Below are 20089 nucleotides of genomic sequence, written 5' to 3'. Positions count from 1 at the left end.
AAAGCATCAATCGAATTTTTGCATTTTCTTGGGTTTTGTCCTGCATTTTCTGTCATTTAAGGTTGCCGTGCGCTCAGTTTTTAATCATGCTGTCTGAAAAACTGTTATTTTGTTCAAATGATAAATAAGACTCAGCATATGTCTCAAATATATATAAATAAAATAACACCCACTACTAACAGCTTTTTTGAGAATAAGAGAAAATAGATGAGTTTGTTGTGTACAGTATCACAAACATACAAAAGCATTATGTAATGGTACCAACCGAAAACTGCAATGGAATCAGATGCAAAATTATTTTCCAGCCTTTTCCTGCATATGTTTTCCTTTTGATTTGCTTTGTGTTTATTGTTTATCTGTATAAAGTAAACTAAGAGTTATAATTACTGAAACCGGAGTAGGATATACCGTAATAATCATGTGGTGCCCTGTGATGGAAACTGATGATAAATATAGTGTGTGTGTGGTGTGTCTGTGTAGCTATTAATGACTCACTCTCATGGCAGTAGGTGCCCGTGAAGCCCGGCTCACAGGAGCAGCTGAAGTTCCCGGCAGGCAGGCTGATGCAGCGTCCGTGGGGACCGCACACATTGGACGAGATGTGCCACACCCGCTTTTGGGTGTCATTTGTTGCCACAGCAACTGTGCAACTGTCAATCACTTGGGGTGAAATAAGTGATATAAAAGATCAGCAGGGCAAATAGTTTGTGCTTTATTAACACAAATATATTTAGAAATGATGGATAAAGGCTTTTCCAGGTGTATTACCTTGACAGCGGTTGGTCTTGCAGTGGTCCTTACGCTCCGAGCAGGTTTTGCCCTCGTAATCGTCGGGGCAGCTGCAGTAGAAATCTCCCACCAGACTGTGGCACTGAGCCTTATTGTGACAGGGGTTCGGGCTGCAGCGGTCATTCTGCACCTACCGAGGGAAAACAGGAAGGTAGAGGTGTTGTCACAAACAGGGAAAAATAGCTGTAAGCACAAAACAGTTTTTTCACTAGCTGCATTTAGTCCTCACCTCACAGGTTGCACCAGCGAAGCCCTGCGGGCATTCACATATGAAGCCGTCGATCAGGGCCTGGCAGCGCCCTCTGTTCCTACAGGGACTGCTGGCACAGCGGGTCCTCTGAACCTCACAGTGCCGACCCTCAAACCCCGTCTGGCAAACACACTGGTAGCCTCGGGGCACCTTCTAAAAAACAAAAATAACATGAGAAGTTAATAAACACTGCTGCCAAATGTCACTCAGGTGCAGATAATTAAAAGTACACAGATTCAAAAGTTAGATATCATTCAAGAAATACGTTCTTGTTTTGTTGAAGCAACAGCAAATGTAAATCCACAAACATTCTTCCAGTTTAGAAATATGGGGATATTGGGAACTATCACAGCCAAAACAATTCAATTAATACATTTCTGCCCAGTTGCTAGAATTTGACAAATGGCATTACAGAGTTGAAAATAAGCCCACTCACCTCAATGACTCAATTTGTCAATCATAACGATGCCAGTGTGATAATATGGCATTTTAATGCATTTTTTTAACACTGATTATCGATCAACATGTTGTTGCAATTCTTTAAAATCACCTTGTCAATTCCCTCATCTTATAAACCTATATTAAAAAAGGAAAATCCCTTTAAGGCATTGCAAGTCATATGGCACAAAACCATTTTACCCTTGAGGATATTCTTCTATGTTCAGGTTATTTGATGATCAATCTATAATCTTGTTCTTACTCCATTACTGCGTTATGTTACATAACAAACTATATGCTGTATAGCATAGTTCAACAAAGACCACAGTGTTTTTGAAAGCTATAAAAAACTCCACATTTGACATTTGTGAATCTCACCTTGCAGGCCCCTCCATTCTGACACTGACCATGGCAGCTGTTCACATCTGAGAGGAAAACAAACAGAGAAAACGTCACGTTTGAGTTGGACAAATGGAAGGAGGAACATGCAATAGGTGCTGAAACATGCAGCTGCTACAGAAGAAGTAGTGGAAGATACAACCAAAGTGAGGTGATCCATGCCTGAGGAAATATCAGATGCAGGTAAAGAGTTGCAGCGAGAACATACATGCACTGCAGAAGTTAAAACGACCCCCTCAAGATTTTTTCTTAAAGATCAATCAGGAAAAAGCAAACAGTTAAGTCTTATAGCTTGGAAGAGTAAAGCCAGGGTGTGGCAGGTATAAACAGCCACCTTAGAGCAAAAGAAAGGAGAATTAATAGAGCTCATTTACTAACCCCATTGTAATGCACTAGCACTTCCCCATGGGGATGCATTAAAACATGTTTCTGTGGTTGATGAGAACTTAAACATTTGAATTTAACAAGAAAAAGCTACGTTTTGCTAGCGTTCAACAATAATACATTATGTGGGTTTTAACCATAAGCTTTATATCAAAATGCCATTGTTTACCATACTAGATCAGCATTCAACTACGAGTTAGGCTATGTTTTTGGTAGCCGTTGAAGAGCTATATATATATATATATATATATATAGATATATCATATAAGTAATAAAACATTTGTTTTTGTCCACATGAGCCAAATTAGCTTTTTACTAATTAGCATAAAAAAGGCTAAGACTAGATAATTTTGCTAGCATTGTTAGCAAAAGGCTATTAGCATTCTGTCAATGCATTATGGAACATGTAGATCTATGTTCAATGCTAACTAAATAAGAAAGTTATTTTGGTTAAATATATAGTGTTCAGCTTGTATTCTCTAGTATAACATGATATGCCTCTAAAACTACAACTATATACTACAAAACAAATCCAGAAACATGATTGTTTTTCAGAGAGAATGAGAAGTGAGAAGAAGCTAGTGCTACAGAAGCTAGCCAGCCAAGAAGACTAGCCTCCTGCTAATGCGCTACAGGTAGGAGGAAAGAGGCTGAAGACGTATAATTTTCTGGATAGATACTGACTGATTTCACAGTTCTGGCCAACCCATCCAGGAAAGCAGGTACAGTGATATCCACCAATCAAGTTTTTGCAAGAGTAAGCATTGTGGCAAGGCTTCCCCGCACACTCATTAACGTCTGCAAAATGGAGACGAGAGACACAGAGAGAATGAATCAGAGAGCTGAGAGCGTGCTCATAAGCCCCATCACCAAGCATAGCTCCATGTTGTAAAACACTCTAAAATTACAGGAGGAGAAGGTAGGTCTCTGAACTCTGACTTCAAACTGCTTTTTTTTTGAGGGGGAGCTTCTTTTGACGCCCCTCACAAACACCAAATCTTTAATGTTGCTCAACCCTACTTGGAAAATTGCTGCTCATTTTTCATCAAGAATGAATCACACTTTTTGAAATCATTGTTAGGACTTTCGACATACGATACAATGCAAAATAATACTTTGACAGGTGTGGTTTACAGAAATTTCACACATGTCCTCCTGTCTTGAAGTAATTCAAAAATAATGTTTTTCTTTCCAGAACTGTTCAATGATTGTTTTGGAAAGAGCTGCAATGCCTTTACGGTATTTGACTGAAACTATGCATTAGTATAATAACTTTCTTTGCAGCTCAATGAAAGCTTTCTCTTCTTCCTCCTCATGAGGAAAACAATAACCTTTAATGAAGTTACATTAAAAAAATTGCTGACATCAGAAGAACATATTTTCTTGTGCAGTAGAAATGATTATTATGCAATAGCTTTTACAGTTTGGAACATTTCAAGTGTCTAATAGGCACATTCGAGCCTGTGCGTGGTGTGGCCTGTCTGGTGTAACTCAGGTTTCTTTCATGACTTTTATAGGTACATTACCCGAGGTCTTTTTCATGTAAAATTGCCAGAACATTTACAGGGTGAACTCTATGTCTCACTGGGTTTCATGTCCATCGCCCCACTGCTCTATCCTCACCCCTCCTTTGGGGTTAATGTCTCTCTATAGCATTCCCTGAAGGCCAACCTGCGGCATTCCAAGTGGTCAGTTTCAGAGGCAGCCATCGCCGCACCCGCCCTGCCGCCTCACTATAAACCGACTCAGTGCATTAATACTACTCCCAGGAGGTAAGCGGCACCTGTTGGCCGGCCTGAAACTAAACACCCCAACCCCTTCCCAAAAACCCAGCCTCGCCTGCTCCCACTACCCCTCCTCCTCATCCCGCTCCCAGGTACCACCCTGTTCTCTGAAAGGGGAAGCACTCTACAGAATCTGTAACACAAACCAAAGCATTTCTGTTGCTCCCCGCGTGTGTTTACAGGTTATGAAGTGTTTCCTGGGTGAGGTTTAGAGGGGTAAGGGCTCCACTATGTCGGGGAGTCGCCTCACCGTAGATACAACCCCGTTACGCCCAGTCTGGAGCCGAATATAACCCCCCCCCCCCCCCCACTAGCGTTTATTTTGTCCCAAGGCTAGCAGTTGCCAGGCTGGATGTTATTTTTAGCTTTTCTCAAGTCACCTGGCTCGAGTTGCAGATGATACCCAGTGAGTGTGTCCATTGGGCGTGCATATATACAAACACACACTCCCATTTGAAATTAGTGGCCCTCCTGCAGTAATACTACTGGTTAAACGACACAGTGGCATAAACAAACACCCAGATATGCTGTAACTCTGCAAGCAAATGGGGCATTCGTTTTACGTGCAACACACACTGAACACATCGGCTTTATTACAGCAAATGATCACCTGACATGCAACAATGTTTAAGATCATAAAACATTTTAACCTATAGAATTGTTACAAGATTCAGATTTTCAAATACTGTACACCTTGTGACATTAAGCAATGATCAGATGTACACTAACGAGTTACTCAAAATATAAAAGGTTAATCTTATTAACCACTCAGTGAGACGTACCTATCTGGCAGGTCTTGCCCGTCCACTGTTGAGGACAGAGGCATTCGAAGCCGTTCTCCATGTCCACGCAGGTCCCGCCCTGAGCACAGGGGCTGGAGGCACATTCGTCTGTGTCTGAAACATAAACCAGACTCATGTTGAAGCCAATTATCGTTTATAAATGTCACACACCAGCTACCACTGGTGATATTGATTTATGTTTGCATACTCATCAGATAGTTTGGAAGTTCTTAAAATCAGACCACTGGGATGGTGAAACACTGCAAGTCGCTGCTAAATTAGCCTGTTTAGTTCCTCTCCTAACTTTATAAATCCATCATAAAACCACTAAAAGATAAAGGCTTTACCCTACACCCTGCCAGGGATTTAAATCTGGTGGAAAAATACAAATCCTATTATTTAAAAAGAATGTACCAATATTTTTTTACTTAAAAACTTCTTATTTAAAAGCTGTTAGTCAATACCTTTATACATGCCCTAATATCAATTGAAGCCCCAAATTAAAAGAAATACATTTTGATCACCTTAATAATGTCCAAAATTGTAGCTTAGACTCTGATATTTTAAATACTTTGACTTAGTTGAATCCCAAACACAAAGCTCTTTACAAAGAATATTAAGAATCAAAAACCCGATCAAGCAGTGATTGGAGAGAAGTAAATAGATGCGCAACCGAACAGACCACATATTATTTGTAGGTTTTATTTTTGTATTGCCCCCTCACCTTTAGCACAGGTGGGCCCGGACCATCCTGCTGGACAGTGACACTCAAAGCCTGATGGAACTTCATGGCACGTCCCTCCGTTAGCACAGGGGTTGGAAACACAGGCATGCTCCGCTACAGAGAAAAGTTAAGAACAAATTAGCAATGCTTGTAAATCTTCAATTGGATATATCTAACGTTGCCTTGGACGTGACATGCCAAAAAAAATTGGATTTTGAAGCTGGTTAATTTAATTCATAGTCTCACCAATCTCGCAGTTTTTGCCAGAGTAGCCGTCGGGACAGGCGCAGTTATACTCATCGGGCTCTGTGTTCATACACGTCCCTCCGTTCTTACAGGGCCGGTTGGTCCCACAGTAGTTCAGATCTAGATGAAAAGAAAAACTTAATTTACCCTCCTGTGTTTTTCTATGTAAAGCACTCGGGTAACAAATAATAGGCAACTTGACAAAGGGAGAATTAGGGCAGGAGATATCTGACAGCTAAGGAAATGTATAAAAAAACATAATCTAAATATAGTTTAAATGTTGCACATGTCATCATTCTGCAGCTCTGTGCTCTTTAACAGTTACACACAATAACTTGTTCTTTCAGGCTATACTTCACTTTTTTTCTTCCAGAACATCTGATTGTGGGTTACAAGGAACACAATGTAAGAACATATTTACAGGAAAACATAATTTCTACTTCTGCATCTTGACCAATCACACGGTTACCTCATGCCACTAACGGCATGTGGCGTAAGACAGCGCTGTGCAGGTTTAGCCCATTTACTGGAAATTAAAAATACTGCACAATAGCTCTGAGTTTATGAGTTTGGAAATCATACTGTCGTGTTTCAATGTACTTCTTGGAAGTTGCATGAGTTTTGAAATCTATCACAGTGAGTATGAAGCCTGCATTAATTTTGTTATAGTTATTGTTTAGGGATAACATCTTGAACATGTTTTACATCAATGCAACCAATGCAAATGGAAAATAATTGAAACCAATGTCCGTCTGAAAAGTTCAAAAACAATTTAATACCATCTAAATTTCTTCAGCATGCTTTGGAAAACCTAAGATATAAATTATGAAACATTCAGAGTTAGCGTATAAAACACTAGAAAAGTATTTTAAATCTACAAACCAAATCAATTTTATACCATAATGAACTCCATAAATTATCCAAATGACCTGAAGAGGCCTTTTAGATCATAAGTGAAACATCCTTGATAATCCAAAGCAAGTTGCCTCTGACTCAGCACTTATAGTTATCCAAAAGACAGATATACGTAGTTATTATGCAGCTGAATAATACCTTTGTCGCAGAGCAGACCCCCCCAGTTCTTCTCGCAGGTGCACTGCCAGGGCTCGTTGCAGGTCCCGTGCACACAGCCGGGGTACGGCAGGCACTCGTCACACAGCGGACCCTGCCAGCCGTAGTTACACCTGAACACAGCGCGGAGGAGGGTTAGTTTTATAGAGTGAGATATAATGTGCACCTGAGAGGAATCCCTGCAGTTTAATGTACTTCTTCTATCTTTCATTCTTTCCTTTTCCTTCCCACTATTAGCACTTTTTAATACATTTCTTTCACACTTTCTTGAAGAGATCTGAAACCACAAACTAGGGAAAGTTCCCTGCGAGGAAAAAACGAAACTTTATTCTTCTTCTCCTTGAAACAAGGCAAGGCAAGGCAAGGCAAGGCAAGGCAAGGCAAGGCAAGGCAAGTTTATTTATATAGCAACTTTCAACACAAGGCAATTCAAGGTGCTTTACAAAAATGAAAGACATTCAGACAAAGGCATTTAAAAACAGTCATTCAAAAAAAAAATAAAGTATTTCTTCCACAGTTTTTTGGTCACTGAAATACTTGAATGTTGTGGCAGCATTGATAGCCGTAAAATCAGTGGATAGAGTTCAGCGGGTGCACCAGTGGCTGTGAGGACTTTTCCTCACAGTGAGAGTGTGTTCCTATTAAAGCTCCAGCCTGAGGGGATATCAGGCACAAATATGCACTTAATAACACAGGGGATGTTGTTCATGAAAAACAATGATAGTTACGTTGCGATAACAAACAAGTCATTTAATACGTTTACAATGTGTGAGCAGCGCATGGTGCCGGGCAGCGTGCCAGTTTAACGTCCCCTGGTAAACATGAGGAATGCTGGAGATGCCAGGAAAAAAGGGAAATGCTTTCAAGTCATGTAGAAAGGGGAAGGCGATTAGATGAAGGAAACATGTTTAGTAGAAAAGTCCAGAATAAAACAGGAGGGCAGCTAAATGTCACCGCAGTGATTTGTCGGACAGAACGTCTTCATCAAGGTGAATGACATGTTTGCTGCAGCTCCTAATCTTAGGACACACAGCGCCAGGGACATTCCTGAGTGTGTGTGTGTGTGTGTGTGTGTGTGTGTGTGTGTGTGTGTTTGCGTGTGTGTGCGTGTGTTTGTGTCCTAACATGCTATCAAGTGCTGTCATTCAAGTTCATCTTTTACTTTATTTGCTGATAGTGATGAAGTCATTATGTCCTTAAGTGAACTCTAATAACTTTCTCAGGAAGAGCAATTCTCTCTTCAAAAACGTTCTAGAAATAAGTGCATACTACCAAGAATAAGACCCTGCACTAGAATCAAGTGAGTTGCTAAGATGCCAGTTATTCACTAGTTATATAACATAGGGCTGAAGCTGATGAATGTACTTATTGATTATTCTCTCTATTATCTTAATTCCTCTTAATTCATGTAAAATATTTCCCTCACAAGTCCATCTTTAAATTGTAAAAACTGTATTTTGTTGTTTTTCATTCATTTAATTGATTATCAATACACTTATATTGGTATATTGGTTGTTTCAGCAATGTTCAGAAAATATGTTAAGCATTCAATTATGGACAAAAATGACTTGCTAAGATGCTGTTTTTTGTGTCATGTGTTGCATATCTTCTCTCAGCCCTCTTCCTGAGTGTATCTGTGTGGGGGGGGGGGGGGGGGTCACACTTGGAATGAGTGTGGGGTTTGTGGAACGAGGGTTTGACGTCTCGAAGGGGAGGCCAGCGCAGGGTTAGCTAATCTGTTGGTTTATGGCAGCACTCTGTTATTCCAAGGCCAGTGGTAACCTTGCCCCACCTGTCCTGTCATTTCTCCGTCGGGGAGCTATTTAGGGAGCAAACGCCCCCCCCCCCCCCCCACCTCCACTACCAATGTCCATCCACAAACACTTCAAAATGGATGCCGACCAAACACTTCTCCAAACAACATTGGGGTCCTGCTCTGTAGTGAGCTGTAATGTATTGCAGGATGCTGGGTATTGCCCGGTATCAGTCCCTTTCTTTATGCTCCATATATAGGTGCAACTCTCACTACTTCTATCAGGATTGTTGTTATTTTTATTTGGTTTTACCTGGTGCAATGACAATAAAGGAAGTCTATTCTACTTTAAATCCAGGCTGAAGACTTTTATGTTTGCAGCTGCCTTCAATAAATCAAATAACCACTCATATCTTACACTGCACTGTCACTTTTATTCTTGCATTGTATACCTGTATTATTCTATCTTATATAGAAGCTTTTTAAATTGCCTTTTGTTGAAATGTGTCATGAACATAAACTTGCCTTGTCTTGCCTAGTTTATTAATCCAGGTTTTAAAATATATCTTCTTCTATAACTGGGAACCTAATATTACCCTGTCAATAGCTGGGCATTTGTATGTAGGTGGAGTTCCTTTATAAAGAACTCATTATCAATAAATCACATAATAAAAATGCAACCATGACAAAGATCTGTTTATGTCAAAGCATGCACGACCAGTTTAGCTGCATGCACAATTTGTAAGCTGAAACTCTCTTAACTGCAGTTTGACCGCAGCGTGAGTAAAAGCCCAGTTATGTGTGTGTGTGTGTGTGTGTGTGTGTGTGTGTGTGTGTGTGTGTGTGTGTGTGTGTGTGTGTGTGTGTGTGTGTGTGTGTGTGTGTGTGTGTGTGTGTGTGTGTGTGTGTGTGACAGAGCCGTACATTGTTTATGTGTGCGGCTGTCCGGCACTGTGGTCAGCGGTGGTGCCCTGCACACTGTCAGGGTGCAGCAGCGTGGACAGTCTGTCTGGCTGCAGTGTGGGAGAGCAGGGAAATGGTTTGGAGCGAAGGGTGGCATTACCCCAAGCCCCGTCGCTGGGCTGCTGCCGTCCCATCAATGAGAGGGGCCTCAAGGGGCCAGCAGGAGCCCAAAATATCCCGCCTGCCCACAAACCCCTGCTCCGCTGCTGCCCCTCAGACAAACCACACCCAGAGGACGGGACGGTGGGCAGGGGTAGAGGGGCCTGTGTGTGTGTGTGTGTGTGTGTGTGTGTGTGTGTTTGTGTGCTGAATAATTTACAGGAAAGCCTCGCGCCCAAATCCAGCGGACGGACTTAGCCCGCTGTTGCCTAGCTACATGTTTAGTAGTGTCACATGAGGGAGCGTAGGTTGTGAATGCGCTGTGTGTAAGAAACAAGATACCAAACACACACTTTTAGTTTTCCTCTGCCAGGCTGCTGCTCTGCCTTTCTGTTTCTCACTGCTTTCTCTTTCTTTAGCCCTTCTGTCGCTTTATTTTTCTCTCTTTCACTTTTTCATTTCATTTTCATATTAACTTTCACATAATTTGTTTGGAAAATGTGACAAAAGGATGATTGTTTTGTTTACCTACTGTAAGGGTTTTTTGAGTTTTGCTCATAATTTAAGTGTGATATCAGTCTTATATACTTTTATATTGAGTTAGAAACAAGCCAAGTTGTGGGAATCTTTTTCTGGAGCTTGCCACAAAAATTCACGTCAGAAACGCATTTGTTTCAAAATGTTATTCTAGTGATGACTCTGAAATGTAGTTGAAAGCTAAATAACGACGCAGTAAGTACACTATAAATTATTTGTCAATATTTAGGGTACTTCAGGTTAGAAGTTACATTAGAAATGTATAATAGTTTCAGCATCATCCTTGTTGAGTGAAATGTTTTTGATATACATGTATGCTAACTAGCTTTTGCGCTTACAACTGTTCTCCTACACTGATGATGTCACGTCGTGATTAACATGGACTCTCATAACTAACAAACAACTTTTGTATCCTTATTTTGGATGGATGTTCACTTCTCTCTTTTCTCAGCTATGTGTATACGTGCGTGTGTGTGTGTGTGTGTGTGTGTGCGTGTGCGTGTGTGTGCATGTGCGTGTTACCGATTGTGATAAAGCTCTAAAATCACATGTTGAGACACGTGTTCCTCTCTTCAAATCCTCAAGGGCATTTCCGATGACAAAATGTCAGTGTCACTTTTTCTTTTTCTTTACGAGTCGAGATCTTAACTAAATGAAACCTGCCTCGATATAAATGTCCTCCACCCCCTCCCCTCTGCCATCTCGCCTCTTCCCAAATACTTGCTACTGTGTGTGTGAGTGTGTGTGAGCAGTTGGGCTTTTTAAAGCTCTCATGCTCCGCTGTGTCTAAATGTACAGCTCAGTTTCTCATGTAATCAAATCTAAATGTCCCTCTGCTGCCTTTCCTCTTTACATAACTGCACAACAAGCGCCTGGTCAGCCTTTTTTTAAATGTCATAATACTGTATCTAACTTCACTCCATCTACGATATAAATGGCCTGTTTTTCATTCAGTTTCCACCTATTTGTCATTGTTTGTCAGTTTCAATCTCGACTTATAATTCTCAAAACCAGTTATTTCTTCATGAGCTATTTTTGACACTAGAGAAGATAATACAAACACATGAGTGGCCATTATCCGGCTATCAGTCACCAGACTAACTTTTGGTTATTGTGATGACTACTTCCTTTTTTCTGTTTTTTCTGTTCTTGACTATGAAAGTAGTCCCTTTAGCTGATATATCCCTCCATCCTCTCTGCATCCCTGCCTGTTGTCTGCAGCCTATTGGGTGGTATGCATCGAGTGCCAGCCATAACAAGACCCGGGATAGGAAGAGGTGATGCGGGCTGCAGACATTACAGGGGGGGGGGGGGGGTGGGGGGCACCTTGCCTCTCTAATGCTGGAGGAGGACGAGGGAGGAAGTGTATAACAAAAAAAACAGAGCTTTTGTGTGTGTGTGTGTGTGTGTGTGACAGCTTTAAAACAGGAAGCAGAACAATGGCTTCTGAATCAGAGTGCAGCTGAGGGATAGAGGGACGGGGTGGGGGGGGGCACTTCATACAACTTGGATGGGGGAGGTAGGGGGTGAGGCTGCTTGCTATGTTATCAACAACAGACCCTCCCCCCCCCCCCCCCCCCCCCCACCCCCCACCCCTGTTCCTCATCATCACCACTGTTATCCTCATTAAACTCTTCCCATCCAAACAAAAGCATGTTCGACATCATTTAACAACGAACTGTGAGGTGAACTAAGTGGAATAAACAAACAAATAAATAAAAAATTACAAATGGGGGGGGGGGGGGGGGTGACTCACTTGCATTCCCCCGGCACGCTGCATGTCCCGTGTTCGAGGCTGCATCCCAGTTTGCAGATGGCTTTTGGAAAAGGAAACAGAAAGTGACAAGTTCCATCAGCATTCTTTACACCATCACTTCAAATGATTTCAATTGAAGTCTTTGCATGGCTGGCACTTTGTTTTGCAGGTGGTCAAATCATTAAAAGCTAATTTCCTGTGTTTTGTCTTGTTTGTGAAATGCCAGAGAATCTCTGCAGCGTTAACAATGGATGGCCGAGTCAATGTTGGAAAATTGAAGGTGTCTACAGCGCTGACGAGAGTTTCCTAACATTCTTTGAATTCTTACAAAGTGACACTTGACATGAACATCAGTGGACTTCCAAGTGTTTTTACGAAAAAGGGCAGTGAGGAGGTAGAGACTAAGAAAGCTTCGTCCATGTGATCACAAACTTCCCTTTTAACGTACAGGAAAAATAAGACCAGGTACTTAAGGAATGCACATATCTGATCAGATTTAAAATGTTATAGGAGTACAAGCACAATAACGTTTTATCATTTATTGTTTTCCTTCTTCATTTGATAAAATCTGTTATTAAATGTAAAAAATTAAATCAATGTCAATGTCCAAAATTGTGATTCCCATTAATAATGTTGGTTTGAAAGAAATTGAAAAGATTTGCAAAAGATATATATAAAAAAATAATAAATAATATAAATAATAATAAATGAACAAATACATTTTTTTATGTATTTAATCTGATTTCTGGCAGGAAATTAAAACGTTCACCAACTTACTAGAGGTTGGGCTATTATGTATACTTTCATACTCTTGATTTAATAAGCTAAGGCTTTGATAATTGGTTACAGCTCTACTAAATAGTAACAAATCTCTTATAATTCACTATAAATCAGTTCTAATTAAACCCCATCCCCCTGTATCCTGTGTTCTGCTGCAGACCCTCCTTGTACCTGTCTTGCAGTCAGGCCCTGTCCAGCCCTCCATGCAGCCTCTGTTCCCCAGCTGGTCGCACACGTAATGCCCGAAGTAGTCGTCACGGGGACGGCAGACTTTGTTGCACTTGCTGCCGTAGTAGTTTTCATCGCAGCGGACCCGGATGGTGTACACGAGGCTGGTGACGGAGCTCTTATACTCTACCGTCTGCTTCTCTTCGCCGGGGTTTATCATCCCTTTGTGGATGCTGCGCTCAATCAGAAGCTCATCATCTGGAAACAAGACAAATAAATCAGTGTTAGAGCAGAAAAGAGTTGTTTTACTAAAAGGGGCTTAGTATTAGTCTGGCTTTGATGTAGTGTTTTATAATTATATGGTTTTATTATTTATGTCACTGTAATGTATAGACACTATACAGTTGAACAATATAAATTGTTACATTTATTTTATTTTTAACATTTTACAACTTGTTAGCATGGTAGTTTTGTCAAAAGCATTTTTGAAGTGCATTTGATTTGCTAGAATGTTTTGTATAAATAAAGTTTTGCTTGAAATTGAATAATCAACTATTTTTGTAGTATTAGGTCTCTACAATAGTACTTATTTTCGTTATCATCTTTACCATTTATCTCAATGTAATTTTTTTAAACTTTTGAGCATTATGACTTGTTATTTTTAACATTTGACCACTTGTATTGTCCTATTTTTTGTCAGTTGCTTGTAAAGCACTCTGAAGTGTATTTGATTTGCTCGAAAGCTGCTCTATAAATCATGGTTGACTTGATGCATATAAGCACTGAATAAATTAAAAACACTCAACAGGTCAAGTATTTGTGTCGGTTTGATAGCATGGTCTAAACAACACAAATTCTGAATGACATTCCAAGAAGCAGCGCTGATTCCGGTAATGGGATTTGACCCAACAACCCGGTGTTTAGTGATATAAGACGATCCAAGAATAATGGCTGTTGTGAGCACAGATCAGAAGGAAGGACTGACATCAGTCAAACATCACTCTGTTGCACCAAATATGTTGCAAAAGAAAGAAGGAGGAGAAAATAGGAGAATAAAGCGAGCTCAAACCGAGGGTGTAGCGAGGTCTGCAAGAACTTGATAACCCAAAATGCTTTTCTGCCCACCCCCACTCTCAGGATATCCACCCCCGACTCCATTGGAGCCAGGCCGGAAATAATAAGAGAAGTGGAGCAGACGAGGAGGGGCGACATAGGAAAGGCCCTTTAGCTTGTTCTCAAGGAACAGGAGAAGTGTGACCCAGCATGCTTTGCTGCTGTCGCTAACAGAGTGGAGTATGACCTGGAAGAGACAGAGCGGGAAGGAAGAGCTCATCGTACCAACTCAGCTCTGTCTTCAGTGGGAGGAGCTAAGTGGAAAACTGCTAGAAAATGTCTTAAAGGGGCCCTATTATGCTTTTTGTTATATAGGTTTTTTTGCATGTAAATTGTCTGCATGTAATCCCTCTATTGCACTACTTGCTTTACTTTTGGAACATAATGATATCACTATGTTAACACTCGCGCGTCTATTGGCTAGCGCTCCAACACATTGTACGTAATAGGCTCAGGGGCGGGACATCTCTTAGTGGTTGAAGAAGGAGAAGGAGAATGTTGTTGACTCATAAACAAATAGGAAATGGGGATTAAATTAGATTAGTTTGACTTTATTGATCCTAAATTGGGAAATGTATGCAAATTCTGAATATGGGATCAATAAGGTAAATACAATAAATCAATTTAAAGTAAATTAATTAAACTTTTGTCACTTAAGATTAACATAAAGATGTATCGTTTTACCTGAACTCTAACAATTAATTCTGAAATAATAGTTTACCATTAAAAAAGTAAGTTTAATCTTTTATACCTTATCCGCTGGATTAGACTTGCTGCATTTTAATTTTAATTTAGCCATATTTATTAGGGATAACTTCTGAAATGTACCTGGTATAAAATGTTATGTTTTCATCGCATAAACTGTGTAAAACTTGAGACATATCCCTTTGCTTTTCTAATATCATCTCCATAGCTGCTGAAGTTTGACACTGTATAGAGAAAGGATCCATTTCCAGGCTGTCCTGATTTACTGAGTCTCTGTGCGAGCTAACACACGGCCACAGTTTCCAGTCCCACACCCACCACCTGAAACACTCGCTGCTGCTCATCTCCAGCAATTAGATATAAAAATATAGACCAATGAGCTCCCTCTGTAGTGAGGAGACACACTAGAGAGGCCGTTGTTACTAGGGAGAGCAGGAGAGAGTGGGCCATTAAAAAAAACACATTACATAAACAACAGGGGGCTTCAGATCCGAGCAGCTGATCGTGTCCAGAGAAAACTGAGGAGAAGATTCATTTCAGAGACAAAGCATGACTTTTTTCTACTTAGATTTTAACTTGAATGCAACAAGCTGCCTGTAACTGGACCGTTTTGTTATGGGGCTGTGACACTTTTACTTTGACCTTTGACCTCTTGACAGCTTGTCACTTGTAACAGTGGTGATCTTTGAACTGAAGACAGGGCTGTGTTTATGATGCTAGTTAAAATAAGTTTATTTTGTTTTCCTTCACCGGACATCTGATGGTTTTCAGAAAGAAGTACAGTCACATTGTCCCCATCTGGCCCACATGAGTGTGTCTTAAATGCTCAAAAATAAAACCCCAGCAGTTGATTATTAGTGGCTTAATTTGAGGAATACACGCACTCATATACAAAGCCCCCTTTCTATTTCATTTTACAAAAGAAACCAACGTCGTAAAATGTTGGCTAAACACATGCCGTTGTTAGTGTTTTGCAAAATAAAATGAACATTGTACACATTGTACTAGGGGTGTAACGGTTCACAGAATTCACGGTTCGGTATGTACCTCGGTTTGGGGGTCACGGTTAGGTACGGGTTCGGTACAACAAGAAAAAGCAAAAAAAAGTCCCAAATGCATAATTCCAGGTTTGTTGTTATTTATTTTGAACAGTAGTGCAAGTTTCAGTATAAAAATAAGGAACTCTAACATTTTGAATAATTAACTGTATTACACAGTTAAAAACAAACCACAAACAGTACCACACACACTCAGATGGCCATATTATCTATAATGGCTGATGCAGTGACATGTAATATCCAAGGATTAGAGACTGTTGGATGCTGCTGTTTTGAGCATTGCAATATATTTATTTTCATTATGTTATTTATTTATGATTATTTTTAGGCTCAGCAAAGATTTGTTGTCTATTTGTATAGGTGTTGCTATCTGCTTCTTTTTTTTTGCGTGGTTCTACAATCAGAGTCAGAGAGTTACAAGGGTCTGTAAATGCAATGAAAATAATTGGCCACAGCAAATCATTTATATTAAAAATGTAATTTTTACTTTTGAATACTTCAGTACAAATGATGTATTGAATAATGTAAGTGTTATATGTGTACACATATAAATCATTAGTCAAAACAGGGCTACATTTGATTGAATTATAAAAGGTATATTTCGCAGATAAACCTATTAACCCCGCCCCCTTTAAAAAAAAACGTCTCTTTTGAATGGCTCTTTTGAATGGCTCTTTTGAACGGCTCTTTTGAACGGCTCTCGCAAAGTAACGGAGCCATAAGATCCGGCTCCCTTCAAAGAGCCATAATTCCCATCAGTAATCTGAACTCGCAATACTTGTTGTGTTTTCTTCTTCTTCTTCATTTGTTGTTTAAGAGCGGCTGGCAAACAGCTTTTAGGCGCAATACCGCCCCCTGGATTATATATAGTGTAGTCTGCCCCGAATGACAGATTTTTTTCCCACTCGTAAAAAAAAAAAGGCGTATTCGTCGTGTGACTGCATGCACCGAACCGTGACGTCCGAACCGTGACGTCCGAACCGTGACGTCCGAACCGTGACGTCCGAACCATGACGGTACGGGACGAATACGGATACCGTTACACCCCTAAATTGTACGTGATAGGTTAAGGGTCGGGAAATATATAGGCGGTTGACTAACCACAACAGAGCCGGTCAGCTAACCAATCACATCGTTTCAGGTTCACATATTCACAAATATGAACCTGAAAATTAGCAGAATAGAGCCCCTTTAAATTAAATTGTCTTCCAGTATTTATTTTTCAGTGAAAACCATTATCATTGGATTTAAAAGAAAAATGTAAATGTTGAATTTCCATCACATATGCCAAGAGAACAAAAATCTCCTACAACTAGAAACTATAAAAAAAAACCTGAAAGGCGCTCGTTTTAGATGAATGCAAAGTTTAAAAAATATTTAACTTTTATTCAATTCTCACCATTGCAATCATTTCGTGAGCCCTTAGTCTTATGTTGGTTGTAGATAATGGCTGCATATGAAAGCACAACAGGAATGAGAAGCCGTGCCCGAACAACCCTCTCACTCTGAAAGTGATTCAGCGATGATAACCCGGTTGTCAAGCAGTTATTTTGTTTTGGAAAGCATCTTCCTGCAGGCGGTTCAGTGTGGCACAAACAAACTGTTACATACATTTGTGATCAGTAAAAGAGGTGGATATACCTCTCTTCTCTCTCTTTGCTGATTTGTTTTAACCTGCTTGTTGCTTCAGCTGGGTGGAGTTCAAATTATAAGGTACAGAAATTGCACTTAAATCAACCTTGAAATGGTTTTGTGTGATTGCAAAAACATTATAATGCATCTTATCATTGCAGCATACAGCTTGCGGCACACTCCAACGTCAGAAAATATGAAAATGACCTTAAGTTCATTGCTCACATTATGCTTGATCATTATATGAGTAGGATACCACTTATTGATACCAAAGATATTTAAATTGTTAGTTTGTGGTAATGTGACATGAATTAGTACAGTTTCGTTACAAATACCTCATCTATCACCTTAGTTGTTTTCATTTATCTGAATATAACGTACAAAACCATCAGTGCGTCAGTGTTAAGATTAGCAATACTTTTATCATATAAATTGTTTTTATTGTCAACAAATCCCATTAAAATATCAGTTCAAGGCTTTCCAAATATGTGATGACTTCCTGTATGTAGCTCTCATTCCCACTGGTTTATGATAAAGACGTTAATCTTTTAAATCTACCAAATATATTATTTTGTTTTAAGCAAACTTTACTCAACAAGGAGGAAAAAGTAAATGTGTTGGTGACTATTTTCAGCAGCAGAATAATCCACACAATAAACTACAGTGTGTGTGTGTGTGTGTGTGTGTGTGTGTGTGTGTGGTGTGTGTGTGTGTGTGTGTGTGTGTGTGTGTGGTGTGTGTGTGTGTGTGTGTGTGTGTGTGTGTGTGTGTGTGTTCATGGTGTGTGAATCAATGAACTGTATTTAACAGTTGATGGATAACAATAGATCTTTATGGAAAAGAGGAAGAAGATTAACAGAACGAAGCTATCTCAACTGAATTCTCCCCTGGTTTATGATGGAGGGGATTACCCATCCTTACCCAGTGTAATAAAAAAAAAAGTGTACCCTCCACACTAGCCAACAATCCACCGACACAGAGTCAACATCATCATCATCCTTCCTGAAGCCCGAACAGCTTCCACACAGACTTCATTTTCTGAGAACTCTCCAACCTGCTGCCCAGACCTGTTCACACAACGCTCACTGGAGTAACCTCGCTTCTTTTATAATTGCCATCATAACCTCTCACAGAGTTCATCAATGAAAACATTTTGAATCTAGCGTCTCAAATGTTAACATTGTACGTCTTCTTTGACAGTGAATGCAATACCTAGGATTTCGACCAATCGTCAGAAAAAAAATCGTATGTCAATATCGGCTCTAGGAAATTTGGATGAACTGAGAGAATCAATGGTGAAAAACAGAACTGAGAAAAGCAGCAAATTCTGAAACTTCAGAAGATAAGACCATTGGAGGCTTACTGTAGGCCTTTTTCTTAATAAATGAATTAAACTTTTGTAAATACTGTTGTCCAACTGACAATCCTCCCCCATCAATAATAATCAAAATACTTTTGAAAAAAAACTGGGCTACTTGGTGTTTTCAGAAAGCTCACACGATGTCACACTTAGTTTTCTATTTTACTTTACTGTGGGTCCACTTTAGATTAAACCTGGATTACGTACAGACATATAACACAGTGTTGAGGAATGGGCTCTTGGGCCAAAAAATCTTGATCGTGACATCCTTCCATTCTTATTCCTGTTCACACCTGGCCTGCTATACATGACGATTCTCTAGCACTCTCTTTAATTATGCAACCGTTTCAGTAATGCTAGATGCAACATGTTTATCCTTGCTCTCTGACGTTTGTCGAAAGCAACTCCCAACAATGTAGGAATTCCCAAAGTGAAGTAGGAACATTCGAGTGAAAGTAGATACGCACATTACGCAGAGAAGTAAATAATAACAATTTAAGCCCAAATACCTGCTAAAATAAATCTGAGCATCACATCCATGGAGGAATGTTTCTTATTATTACATTTATATTCCTAACTTATGTAGTATTTGATACAAAGAAATTGTTTTGTTTGAATTTGACACTTGGCTGCTGACAGACTCACTGACAGATTTAAGAATCAAACTTGATCGCGCAATGAGAAAAATCTCCAAAGTATTCAAGATAGGGGACGGCGCCCCCAGCCTGCCTCACCACGATGAGGATTATTAAAGAGGACATATTCTTCTCATGTTCAGGTTCATATTGTATTTCGTTCCTCTACTGCGACATGTTTCCATGCTTTAATGTTCAAAAAGCTCTTTATTTTTCTCATACTGTCTGTGCTGCAGCACCTCTTTTCACCCTCTGTCTGAAACCAGTCTGGTCTGATTGGTTAGCTGGACGGCTCTGTTGTGATTGGTCAACTGCTTAGAGATGTCCCGCCCCTTAGCCTATCACGTACAATGTGTTGGAGCGCTAGCCAATAGAGCGCTAGTGTCACTATGTTCCGTAAACGTAAAAAAAACCCAAAAGCCTAATAAGGCCCCTTTAAAGCATCCCTCCACCCATGACACTGCACCATCGACAGGTGGTGGAGTGATCAGAAACCAAAGTGTCGCTCCACGAGAGCTGCTGTCCAGGCCGGGGCATGGCAGCCTAGATGCCAGCGTGTCACAGCGCTTCAGGATAATGAAGTGCGTGCAGTAGCCGGACAGCTGTCGGGATGCTAATTAGGAGACAGACATCATAGGAAAGAGGGGCAGGGGGGCAAAGAAA

General features: G+C 40.2%; 1 protein-coding gene across 2 annotated transcripts in view; it reads right to left on the bottom strand.

Moving 5' to 3' along the window:
• Positions 1 to 20089, bottom strand: part of LOC117475889 (protein jagged-2-like) — a 55193-nt gene that overhangs the window by 14940 nt on the left and 20164 nt on the right. The window contains exons 4-14 of one of the 2 annotated variants that reach the window (XM_034122261.1): positions 12927 to 13181; positions 11976 to 12036; positions 6850 to 6980; positions 5797 to 5916; positions 5551 to 5664; positions 4827 to 4940; positions 2945 to 3058; positions 1856 to 1902; positions 1019 to 1192; positions 769 to 919; positions 496 to 660 (exon numbers count right to left, since the gene is read on the bottom strand). In XM_034122261.1, the coding sequence (XP_033978152.1) occupies positions 496 to 660; positions 769 to 919; positions 1019 to 1192; positions 1856 to 1902; positions 2945 to 3058; positions 4827 to 4940; positions 5551 to 5664; positions 5797 to 5916; positions 6850 to 6980; positions 11976 to 12036; positions 12927 to 13181 (1446 nt within the window). The remainder of the gene's footprint in view (positions 1 to 495; positions 661 to 768; positions 920 to 1018; positions 1193 to 1855; positions 1903 to 2944; positions 3059 to 4826; positions 4941 to 5550; positions 5665 to 5796; positions 5917 to 6849; positions 6981 to 11975; positions 12037 to 12926; positions 13182 to 20089) is intronic. The other variant, XM_034122327.1, reaches the window with a different exon arrangement.

This window comes from Trematomus bernacchii, unplaced genomic scaffold (assembly GCF_902827165.1).
Source record: "Trematomus bernacchii unplaced genomic scaffold, fTreBer1.1, whole genome shotgun sequence".
Taxonomy (NCBI): domain Eukaryota; kingdom Metazoa; phylum Chordata; class Actinopteri; order Perciformes; family Nototheniidae; genus Trematomus; species Trematomus bernacchii.
The sequence above is the reverse complement of the archived record's forward strand: the minus strand, read 5'-3'. Positions and strand labels throughout refer to the sequence as shown.